This window comes from Sturnus vulgaris, chromosome Z (genome assembly GCF_052056855.1).
Source record: "Sturnus vulgaris isolate bStuVul1 chromosome Z, bStuVul1.hap1, whole genome shotgun sequence".
Taxonomy (NCBI): Eukaryota; Metazoa; Chordata; class Aves; order Passeriformes; family Sturnidae; genus Sturnus; species Sturnus vulgaris.
This window is the reverse complement of record NC_142283.1, coordinates 54,439,899-54,452,590: the sequence shown is the minus strand read 5'-3', so window position 1 is coordinate 54,452,590 and position 12,692 is coordinate 54,439,899. Positions and strand designations below refer to the sequence as shown.

The 12,692-nt window shown below is 37.6% G+C and overlaps 1 protein-coding gene across 2 annotated transcripts in view; it reads left to right on the top strand.

Annotated features, from left to right (window-relative positions):
• Positions 1-12,692, top strand: part of SMARCA2 (SWI/SNF related BAF chromatin remodeling complex subunit ATPase 2) — a 114,380-nt gene that overhangs the window by 12,086 nt on the left and 89,602 nt on the right. For both annotated transcript variants that reach the window (XM_014881000.2, XM_088156229.1), the window contains exon 3: positions 6,813-6,936. In XM_014881000.2, coding sequence (XP_014736486.1) covers positions 6,813-6,936 — 124 coding nt within the window. The remainder of the gene's footprint in view (positions 1-6,812; positions 6,937-12,692) is intronic.

Here is a 12,692-nt window from a genome sequence, read left to right as displayed (position 1 = left end):
TTACCATCTTTTACATGAAGAACTAAAAAATTTTTGATGACACAGACATTAGCTGAAGTGAAGGAGGCTGTGATCCAGCTTTCCACTTGTACTGACCTGTTGTAATCTCTGAGAGATCAGTATGTGCAGTAACTATAACCTTTGCACTTGAATCTTGAGGTGTCTGATTTAGTTGTTAGCCAGATTAGACATTTGCAGTTGGCATTCTTTTGTTTGTGGGGTCAGTTACCACTCAGCTTTTCAGAACTCTGTTACCAGATTTCATAGCCAGGGTTCTAAGGTCCTTCATTCCTTTCGATTTTTCTTGCACCTCTAGAAGAAGAAGGTGGCAGCAGGAATTTTCCATAAAATGACCAAATGCTTCACACATTATGTTTTAATTGATATATCCTGTTGTATCAGGCAGTTAATCCTGTGTTATAATTAGAAACAAACCAACAAATATCATCCCACAGCATTCTTTCAGACTATAGAGAGCATCTCACAAGGTTCTGTGAGCCAGAGTAGAAATTCTCCCATTGAGGTGGCCTTGAAATATTTTGAAAAGTGTGCCACAAAGAGAATTGGATAGCCAATTCGAAGATTATCATTCAGTATAGTTATAGTAAATTACTCTCCCCTTTTCTATACCTTGATTCTGATAATGGAATAGACTATAATTTCAGAAATCTTTATTTTAGTAGCAACAGCATTGCTGTTTTCTTTTAGGTTTCCACTTTCAGAGGTTCCAGCATGTCTTCATATGTGTATGATTAAGCTAGAAAATTAGTCTGTTGAGCTGATACAAGTGAAAGAAAGAAAAAAAATGAAATAAAATCTTATTTAATTTTTGTTCTAGATGAGGTTTTGGGTCTGCTTTTCTGTGCAATTCCAGAAATAGTATATTGGGATAACTGTTTGACGGGTCTGAGAAATGCTGTTGAACGGTGCCTCTAGATTATTTTGCAAATATTATTTGAGTGTTGTTCAGTGTGATTAAAAAACCGGTGAGCCACTTGAAGCTGGACCAAATAAACATTTTCTTTTCTGCTTAGTGTTATATAAAATCTGTTGACTTTCAAGGCATTATATATCATAACACTATTTTTTTTAATGAAATGCAGTAAAAAATGGGGGATTGCACCAAAAGTGTCCCAGTTGCTCAATTGCTTTGTGGGGTATCCATCTATGCAGTGGCATGTAGTTCTTTCTTCTAAAATTCACATGCTTAAGTTAAACAACTTTATTCTGTGTTAGATGTTTGACTGTTACAAATGATAATATAATGCAAAACATTTTAAAAAATCCAAAGGATCAATCAATAGCTAAAACAAATTTACATTAATAAATCATAATTCCTAAAGTGTGTTTACTTAAGAACTGTTAATGTGAAAACTAAAGATTGTGTATTCACTTAGTAACCGGAAGACCTTTCCACAAGAAAATTTACTATTAATTTGCATAATGCAGTTTTGACAAATTAACTGCATTTCTTGCTAGTTTCTTAAGGACTGTCAACCAAATTTCCAGGAAAATTCAGACCCAAATTCTACTGAAGTGTATTTTGGATGCATCACAACTATGTTTAAGGAGGAATACTTAAGAAGTCTATTGGGGCACTGCTAAATGGACAAACCATAACAGTCTCAGAGAGTCTTGTGAGAAAAAATTCTTGCAAGCTGGAAGATGTTAAAAGAAAGCATTGCTACCTTCCTTGCCTAATCTTACTTTCCTTCTGCATCCACATAGAAGCTTCTCTGGAGGCAGAACGAGATTACATGGTTTTAGTCTGAATTGATAAAGCCTTTGGTGCAGTCCCCCACAACACTCTCCTCTCAGACTGGAAAGAGATGGTTTTGATGAGTTAGATGGATGAGAAAGTGGTTGGACAGTCACATCTGCAAGGTAGTGGTCAATGGCTCAGAGTCCTGATGGGCACCAGTGCCAAGTGGTCGCTTGGGGTGGCCACCTCAGGGGTCTATTTTGGAACCAGTGTTATTTAATGTCTTCATTAATGACACAGGCAAAGGGACTGAGCAAGTTTACAGATGACTCCAACCTGAGTGGTACAGATACATCTGAAGGATGGGATGCCATCCAGAGAGACCTGGACGTGAGAAGTGAGTCGGTGTTTTAATAAGGCCAAGTGCAAAATGCTGAACCTGGGTTGGGGCAGCTCCTGGTCTCAGCCCAGGCTGTGGTGAACAGATCAGAGCAGCCTGGCTGAGAAGGACTTGGGGGTGGTGGTGGATGAGAGGTTAGACATGACCCAGAGAGCCAAACGTGTCCTGTGGTGCGTCCAGAGCAGTGTGGGCAGCAGGGGAGGGAGGGAATTCTGCCCCTCTGCTCTGCTGAGACCCCACGTGCAGGGCTGCATCCAGCTCTGGGGTCCCAGCACAGGAAGGACATGGAACTGTTGGAGCTGTCCAGAGGAGGCCACCAAGATGATCAGAGGGATGGAGCACCTCTCCTGTTAGGGAGGGCTGAGAGAATTGGGTTTGTTCAGCTTGGAGAAGAGAAGGCTTTGAAATGACCTCATTGCAGTCTTCCAGTACCTGAAGGGATTCTGCAAGAGAGGTGTAGAGAGATTTTTTACAAGGGCTGTGGTGACAGGATAAGGGGGAATAGTTTTCAACCAAAATACAGGAGGTTTAGATTAGATACTAGGAAGAAATTCTTTCTTTGGAGGGTAGTGAGGCATTAGAACAGGTTGCCTACAGTAGCTGTCCATCTTCCGTCCCTGGAAGTATTCAAGGCAAGTTTGGATGGGACTCTAAGCAACCTGGTCTAGAGACTGCCACTGCAAGGATTTGGATGATCTTTGAGGTTCCCTCTATCCTAAGTCGTTCTATGATGCTATGATACAGCCTTCTGTATCTTCACAGGTGCTAGCTGGACCACATGATTTTAACTGCTAAACTTCCGGTTATGACAACATTGTAGCTTGTTAATTTGCATGGTGCTCACTTTAGGGATGGATGGAGTACTACGAGCTCTTGGTTTCTTTTCCATTTAATGGCAACCTGATGCATAGTCACTTCTTTTGTGAATTTGTAATGGGGTGTAGTGTAAATGATTGCTGACAGTGGAACAATAACAGTGATGTCATGTATTCTTAAGAAATACAGTGTTTTTTATTAAATATGTTAGTTGTTCACTTAGATGTTCCATTAAAACAGAAGGCAAATGGTTTTCCAATAGAGATATTATTGGGTATCAAATCTATGCTCATTAGACAATTCTGAGAATCAAAGCTGTTCTGTTGTGGTCCTAGAAGTAACAGCACGCAACATCAGCAGGCATGTTCCCTGCATTACTTTTGTTGCTTATGTCTATGTTACTAAAAAAAGAATGGAAATATTGCCAACCTTGAAAAATCAAGAGAGAACTTATGTAAAATGGTGATTTAGTGATGTTTTTAGAGATGAATGGAATTGGTGGCCAGTTTCCTGCTGCCAAAACCACAGTCAGACTGGTTGTCCATCAGGGATGCATGTCAGTTATGCTGTGCAGTTATGTGGCAGTTACATGGCAACACACTGCTGTTCAGTCTGTGTAATTCCGTTGTTTTAGAGGATGTATAGTCTACAAGAAAACTGGTCTAGTACTCAGTCTTTGATTTTAAGGCTGGAGTGGTTTTTTGTTTGATTTTTTTTTTTGAGAAGATGGATTAAAACAAAACAAACTCCAGACACTGTAATGTCACGGTTTACCTGAAAATAGGTCAAACTGTGATGTATCTGTGAGAAGACCTTAGTTGCTAAATTCAGAGTAAAAGCACTGTAGGCAAAATGTTCCTTATGCATTAGACATTATGTAAGTCTGTTAGTCTGCCAAGTCTATAGGCATGTGATAGCCTACAGTTGAAGCTCATCCCTCATTCTGTTTCTAGAAGTGCTGTTTATTTGGCCTATTCAGTGCTTTTTTTCCTTACTTACAGGGATCAATTAAAATTGTAATTTCTGCTTGAAGTTGAACATGTCTCAACTTCCTGTTTTCCTTCTGACATATTAGAAGACTAAAATAAAAAAAGTACCCCAGTGTGATAGTACTGCTTTATTGGTGATACAGGCTACTTATCCCAACAATGTCTTTGTGGAAGATAGCTTTAATAATTTATAGAGGACTGAAGAATTTGCAGAAATTATGTAGTGTGTAAGATACCCTCTGTAATTTTTAACCTATTCCATGGATATAGAATTATCCTTTAGCTCTGTAACTGTACAGTGATTCAGAAAAGTTACCAAGAATAACTATTCCTCAGTTCTTGTAGGCCACTGTTGTCCTCTGCTGAATTGCCTTCCCTACTGTATACATTTTTTCATAACCAGTAGACATGCTTTTAGATGAAATACATTCTTGGAAGTACCAGTCTCTGCATATGTTAACAATTCCATAATCAGTAAAACTAATTTTGGCTTCACAGAAGTTTATGCCATCTTCCTCTTTTGTATTTTTACTAGTAAAAAGCTGATTTATGAGTTCTAATGAATTTAGTTTTCAGTTTTTTCAGCGCATAAGTTTAGAAAATACACAAATGCAAACTCCTTTCTTGCTATGTATTTAGTCTCCCTTCCATTAGACTTGAAGCATTTCAGTTTGCTACAGTTGTTTTTGTGTATGTGTTTGTTTTTTTAATAAAACTTTTTTTACAAAAATCTGTTCTTTTGATCCATTCTATCCACAGAAGCATGCCTTGAATTAAATTTTCTTGTATGGTCATGTCACTACCTCTCTGTTCCTGTTTGATTTTCTTTAAAATTCCCTCTATCAAAGGCCACATACTTGCTTTTCTCTTCTCTGCTGCTCTTTTTTAACTGACAAGTCCCTTCTCCACTCTCTTTGTGCTGGTACTTCTGATGTACGCATGCAATGTGCTTTTTATTCCCATCCGAGCTGTTTGTGTTCCCAGAGGTTTTGTGGTTGCCACCTATTAGTGCAGTGAAACCTATCCCTGCAGTTACGTATTCCACAAATCTACAGCTAGAGTCTTCAGTTCTGGAAATCAGATCAAGTTACCAGCAAGTCTCCTCCTCTTGGCAGCCATAAAGATACCAGCACATACCATGACAAAATAAGAATGCGTCCAGCTTTATAGGTGCTCTGGTTCCTGTAGTACTCAGCTCCTGCAGACATGAATGTGAAGCGAGTGTTCTCTTCTGTGTTGGCTATCTTTGTAAGAAGGGGCGAAGAGAGAGGAAAGGATCTTCATGCCTCAGAAAAAGGCACTGGGAATTACTTGGTTAGCAAAGTAGAACTATTTTTAGTATCCGTCATCTGTGTCTACATTTTTACTCCGTATCCCAAGTTCTTGTAATCAAAAATAGCTTGAGTAGTGTGTATTTTTCTGATATAATTTCTTTTCACAAATATTTTTATACTGTCATGACAATTAAATGATTCGATGAAACATGAAAAATCCATTTTATTTTCCTTTTCTATAACTTTCCTCCTTTTAACCCAAAATTCTGATAAGGAAAAATTATAGTGAAATCCTTAAAAAATGCTGAACAACAAATTCTGTGAGCAAATTCTGTGTGTTTAAAGTTGTTTTCAGTCAAATCTGCTGATTGCAATGGAAAGTATAAATTTTATATGAAGGGTTTATGAATTGAAATTTAGAATTATTTTTTCTTTTGTAGAAAGGATGACTTTTGTTTAGTTCTCTTGAAATTGAGTTATATGCAACAAATTACTGAAAAATAAGAAACGTGACACTTTTCTGTGAGCTGATGTAGGTTCTTGCACACTCATTTAATTAACTCCCTACATTTTCCACAAGTTATCTTAAATCTCCTTTAAAAAAGAATTCTCGGTAAATAGATGTACATTTAGATAAAGCAGACCACGAGGTCTCTTTTCACAGTAGGATTTGCAGGAGCAGCATTTAGTGTGCATGGATGCGTGTGTTAGAGCGAGGCAGAGCCACGTATTTCTGTAGAGGGAGGCTAAGTAAGTGATGCCAGTCTCTTCCCTCCTAATAAAAAGCCTTACAGAGCTCTAAATTGGAACTTAGTTAGCTCAATCCCTTCCATACTTAGGGATCTAAGTTTTGCTTTCACGGGAAACTTCATTGTTTCTTAGGACATGTTTCTTCCAATGTTACTTTTCCCGTATTTTCGGTTTCAGAGTCCTTCACTTTCTGTTATGGAGCTGTTTTCAGTGGCCAGAATGCCTTCAGCATGTTTCTCAGACTCTAAGCGTTCTTTTTTTCACTCTCTAGAGAGAGCACTTGGAGCTGTTCTGTGTTGAAGTATCATGGGAACTGTAGTTTTTAAAGAGCGTATGAGGTGACAGGAGCTGTAGGGAGCACAAGTAGTGTTTTCCCTTCCTTGACTGCCTATCCTTGTTTTTGTCAGCAAAGAAGAGCTTACCTCCTGCAAAGTCACCCTTTCTTTTGAAGAGAAACAATGTTTGGGACATTCCAGTGGAGCAATGACTGAAAGGGCAAAGTTGGCTAAAAATAGCTCTGGTTAAGTCACAGACTCTACTTTGGCAAGTTAGTGTGTAACTAACATATCACACTGTTTTGTAATATGGCGGCAGTACAGGTTATGTCTTTGTATTTCGACAGTTCGCCTCCCTGCCATTGCCAAACAGTTCGTAAGGAAAAAAAAGGCTAAAAAGAAAGGGGGGACAAGTAGTCTCGTAGTGTTCTATGCTTCCCTAAATGTGTAATTTCAGGGCAGTGGTTCCTTTTTTTTAATTTTGAATGCCTGCTGAAAGAAGATTTTCCTCTTCATCTATTTGTTTAGATTTTGAGCTATTCTTTCATATTTTTATAGTAGATTTATGTGCTATGCTCTTTCTAAATACTTATTTTGTTTTTACAGTCTATTGATGGCTTGCATGAAAAAGGAATGGTTGAAGATGTTCATTGTGGCTCCATGAAGAGTATGCGACCTCCTCATCCAGGAATGGGTCCACCTCAGAGTCCAATGGACCAGCATAGCCAAGGTTTATTCATACTTTGCATGCTCTATGATTTTGGTGCCTCTTGTTCCACAGAGAATCTATAGTTCCGTGTAACAGATTGCCAGTTACTTCCTTGCAGCTTTGTTTGGAAAAGCTGAACAGGGAAAGGCAAAAAACTGAATCCCTTTGCTTTCTAGAGTATCCATTAGGCATGTATTGGGAAAAAAACAAAGGTTCAAGTCTGTGGCAGGGGCAAGTCTGTTCCAGATTTCAGTTTGCATCTCTAAAGAAAAAACCCACCAACTTGCTTCTTATCTTATGTGACTACTGTAAATAGAAAGCATTTTAATATGATTTATTATCATCAAATGCCCATCAAAGTTCTTGCCAATGTTTTTTATGCCAGAAGATATAAACTCTTTTTAATACATTGGTACATACCTTCTTTGTGTCCTGTAGGTTGGAACATAAAAAGACATGCATTTTGTGAGCACCTTGATATTTTGGAGATTTAACTGGAAACACCTGCTGATACTAATAAGTTCAACAGCAGCTAAAGCTTGCTGTGTTGCATACTTAATTATTTTACAACGTTTTACACACTTGAATAATACCAAATGATATTAAGCTCTTGGTGTGACACACTCTGTACAGTTCAATTAGAAGGTGGTCCTGAACTTCTTCGTGCTTTTCAGTGGTGTGCAACTGAAACTCTAGCCTCTAACTTGCCAGCTGAATCCAGTCTGGGACCTGGATAATTAGAAAGTAATGTTTTTCCATTAAACCTTTCAATATCGATTAAGTAAAATAGAACTGACTTTGCAGACACAAGTTCTTCATCAGGTAAAACTTTCTCTTTTGTTGATTTCAACAAAATGTAGGCATGATCATCTGAGAGACAAATTTTGCTTGTCTTTGCATTTAGGGGACACTTCTGCATAGGATGAAATGACCAGAGCATTTAGTCTAAACTGTGTTGAAAATATAGGAGCATCGGTTGCAAATGCTTCAAATACAAATAGCTTCTGAGTTGTTTTCTTTTCTGTGCTGCCTTAGGTCAGATTTCCAGGTAATTTGCACTATAAAAAGATGATTGATTGTATTAGTAGCAACTTTGTAAGGCTTGAGACTACAGATTCCTACTCTCTTTTTTGTGTATGCCAGCAACTGTTACAAGGTCAGCAGGGATTACTAGAGTTCTGACGTGAAGCAGGCTTTTAAAAGAAGTGGTCCAAAAATCCCCAGATTTTTTAATATTCCAGGTACTTTTTTTTTACATTATAGAGAGGACTGTTTTAGCTTTCATTGTCTCTTTTTCTCCATTTTTTTGTACTTACACAGCTGTCTTTTCCACAAAAAAGTGGTGATGGCACTTGATGCTGTTCTGATACGTGCTGGGCAAAGTCCCATCTAGTAGACTTGTAAGTTTTGGCCTTTAGTGTGGAGTTTCAGGGTAGAAAACCAGGTTCCTTAATAGCCTGTCAGCCTATTGGATGTTTTCTGTCTGATTTTCCATTAGAGAGGGTAGGAGACTTGTGTTTTTACAAATTTTGTGGAAATACACAGTGTGATAAAAGAAGGTTTACCCATGCCTACATTTGTGGCAAAAGGACAGTGTGACTTCTCAGAGAATCCATGGAAAGATACCTGGTAACTCTTGAAGTCCTGACAAAATCCTCGGTTGGGTATGGTAGAAACCAAGACTTACTATATGGTTCACTTCCTTGTAGATGTCTGATACTTGAGCTTACATTACACAGTTGTGTACAGTTTTTAACAAAATAAGTGTCAAATAGAAACACCTCACTAGTTCAAGGTCTGGTTTTTACATTGCTTATTGTTTGTAGTCCTCAAGTTGAAGTAGACTATGCACTAATTAATACTTTTTGGGGGCATTTGAGGGAAAGTAGCTGAATAAGTCCAAAACGCCAGGAAATGGATTGTCCTAAATTTGCCCATTAATTTGTAAGCTTGGGGAGAATGGCCATGCACCAGTAAATATTGTTATAGGTAAAATTAAAATTGTCTTATCTTTTAATTCTTTGTGATGTTGTCTATAACTCAGACCATCAAGAATAGTTTTCTGGAAAAATCACGGAATCATAGAAACATACTATAGTTTGGGTTGGATGAGGACCTTTAAAAGTCATTCCATCCAACCCTTTTGCAGTGAACATTTCAACTGAATCAGAGCCCTATTGTTGCTCAGAGTTGTTCAGCGCCCCATTGAAACTGACTGTGAATGTTTCCAGGGATGGGGCATCTACGCAGTGTTCTGAGCAACCTGGCCAGAGTTTCACCACCCTCATAAAAAAAAAGTCTTCCTTACGTCTAGTCTGAATTTATTGTATAAAACCATTCCGCCGTGTCCTGTGTCTGCAGTCCTTTTAAAAAGTCTCTTTCCAGCTTTCTTTCAAGTCTCCATCAAGTATTGAAGGGCCACAATAAGGTCGCCCTTGAACCATCCCTCTTTCAGGGGGAACAGCCTATCCTCACAGGAGAGCTGGTCCATCTCTTTGATCATCTTTGTGGCCTCCTCTGGATCCTCTCCGTTCCATGTCGTTCCTGTGCTGGGAGCCCAGAGCTGGATGCAGCCCTGCACGTGGGGTCTCAGCAGAGCAGAGGGGCAGAATCCCCTCCCTGCCCTGCTGCCCTCACTGCTCTGGACGCAACCCAGCACACGTTTGGCTTTCTATAACACATCACGTCAAGCTTCTTTTCCACCTGTATCCCCAAGCCCTTCTTGTCAGGGCTGCTCTCAACCCCTTCATGCCTTCATGTATTTATTCTGGGTTTTGCCTCAACCATTGTGCAGAATGTTGCACTTGGACTTATTTAACCTCATGAAGTTAACCTAGTCACACTTCTTAAGCTTGTCCAAGTCCTTCTTATTGAGTAAGGTCAGCCTTTATTCTGATAAATTTACTATTCTATATTGTGTAAATACAATACTATTATATATTTTTATATACTAGTCAAACAAGTCTGTCTTTTTTTTGTGGAGATCATAAGCTTAGTTGCTTCATTAAAATGTCAACAAGTGTGATGATACAGTATTTGTACAGTTGTCAGGAAAAACTGTCTTAGCCCATATATGGGGCTTCTGTGCATTGTTAAAGCCAGCAGCATGGTGATAGACACAACCTTGTCTGCCTGGCAGAGTTATAAAAATTCCTTGTCTTATTACTGTATGATACTGTGATTTACGACAAAGATATCACTAAGTAAAATCAATATAATCTGCATCAAATATGTTAAGGTAATTAAATGAGAGATTATAAACTGAACTGTAACTAGACGATCATCCAATTATGGGTTTTTCTAGTCTTTTAGAAATCTGTTTTGGTTCAGTGCTGTTTGAGGTATTTGTGATCTGGAAAAAAGTTTGCAGTCAGTACAGATAAAAATTACATACAGCACAGAGGTTTTGCAGTGCATAATAAATAAGACTGATCAGAATCTGAGAAGAATGTGCTTATTTTTCTAGCATAGATTTTAGCGCAGCCAACAACAATGCATGTCTAGGAGCAAAATAGTTTGCTGCGTAGTAGTAGAAACTGTATCATAAAAAGCAGTCTATACTGCTGAGAAGAGTATGTTTGTTTTATCCTGGGGAATGTTAAGTTCTATTTCTTAATTTATCTTTTTAATTCTGAGATAATTAAAAGAATACTTGATCAGTCTGCACATTCTCAGACAATAAAAGGATTGTAATAGATGGAGCCTTAAAGGAAAAAAAAAAGCTCTATATTTTGGTACTTGCAAATTTACCTGCAAAATTATTTGAATTCAGAATGTGTGAAAGAACTGTATCTTACTTAATGAAGATAATTAACCTTTGGAACAAAGACTACACAAGTAGTATTTGTGGTATGTTTTGTGTCATACAAAAGCTAAGTCAGCACTGGACGTGTTTCTCATCTGTTCATTGACCAAAGGGAGAAGTTTGTTTAGAGGTTAAGAGTTCTTGGTCCGTTTTGGAAAAGTTAGGTAGACTATTGTAGCTGTAGTGTTCCCTTATTGACAGAAATCTGCTTGTTCACAGGCTCCAAGATTCTGAGAAGACTGGTAAGCTAGAGTAGGAAGCAATGTCCTTAAATTCTGTGACACTGACAAGGTGGATAGCCTTCATAAAATGCTTCAGTTCTTAGAAATCTGCATGGAACAGTTGTGATGAATCCATAAGCTGTAGTCTTTCTATGTGCAGTTTACAATGGGAAGTGATCACAAAATGAGATTTCATTTATATGTCCCATGTTCCAATAGCAGTCTTTTTAGTTCGTTTTAGTAATTTTGTAAAAGAAGAAAGTCTTGCAAAAAGTTGTATCTAAGTACAATAGCAAGATTTTTTAATAAAATACATGCTTATAAATGTGGGTGATCAATTAGAAGTAAATTGGCAACTGCACATGCAGTTGTAGATATGGTTATGTAAATCAAGCATACAGTTGTAAATGAACAAGTTGATGCAGAATTTTAGAAGTAATGATTCTTACAGCCTATGTTAAGAAATAAATAACTGTCCTTTTCTGAGGTGAAATAAATGATGAGCAAGTCAGAAACATTTGAAAGCTAAATGTACAAGAACTGTGTCATTTTACTTAAGTGCCTGTTCACGGGTTGAATGGCAGTTACTGTTCGGAGATTTTTTTTAACCAACAGTAATTACTAACTTAAGGCATACAACTTTATTGTTTAGTTTCTGGGTTTATTTTTTCATTGGTGCTCAGTGAGATGCACGTCATGCAGAAAGAATGTTTTACTAGCTCAGACAGATCATCACATTTTTATTGCATACTGCAGTAGGATGATTTTCAGAAGTCTGACATTAATTTATGGGGGGGAATACTATGAGTTGGTACCTTTCTCCCCAGCAGTTGCTCCTTCCAGTCTTACTACTAAATTGGAGAAGGGGTAGCATTCGTGGCGAGTTTTGGTGACAGATTCTCTTTTCTTGAATTTGTGTACAATGATGTCCCTGTTTAGTCTTAATACCTTTGTTTTGATGCTAATAGGTTAAATAAATAGAAAATACATTGCTCCAACTTCATAGCTTACTACACGTTACTGATTTTTAATTTGGTTAGAAACTGTCTTCCGGCTCTGTGAATGAACTATGGTAAATTCTGCAGTATTTATATGAGGAGTATGAAATTTACTGTAAATTGTTAAGCCCTTAAATAGTTATCCAACAGATTTAAAATCATGGTTAGAATTAACTCTTGAAGGGGATTGGGGAGAAATTGGAAAGACAAGCCAAATACTTCTATAAAATAAAATATTTCTATTATAAAGATTTCATAAGAATATATAAATTGACTGAAATAAACAATTCATGTATTTTGCTGGGATTTTTAAAAAGTAAATGAAGTTACTGTGATACAGCAGTGAAATGCAGGCCAATTTGAATTGTTTGGCTGTCATTTTTTGATGTTCGTAAGTGGAAACATAAAGCTGAAGGAATTTAGGATTCTGGGACTTGATCTGTATTAATTTTTATTGATCATGCAGTATTCGTTGAACTTAAAAAGACATACCATTTTTTAAGTTCTAGAATTCACTAATGTACTGCTACTTCACAGGCAATGTTCATTGTCCCTACTGTTCTTAAATTAGTTGCACTTCCTTTTCTGAATTCTTTCAGACTTTTAAAGATGAGAAAAGACCTGCCACCTTATTCATCTGCCTGCCAGTGTAAGACCTCTCGACAATTTTATTTCTGCAGTCCTAGTTTTAAATTACTTGCACACATGTGACCTCTCTTTCTTCTTTGTTCAGTTTCACAAGAACTGGTGTTA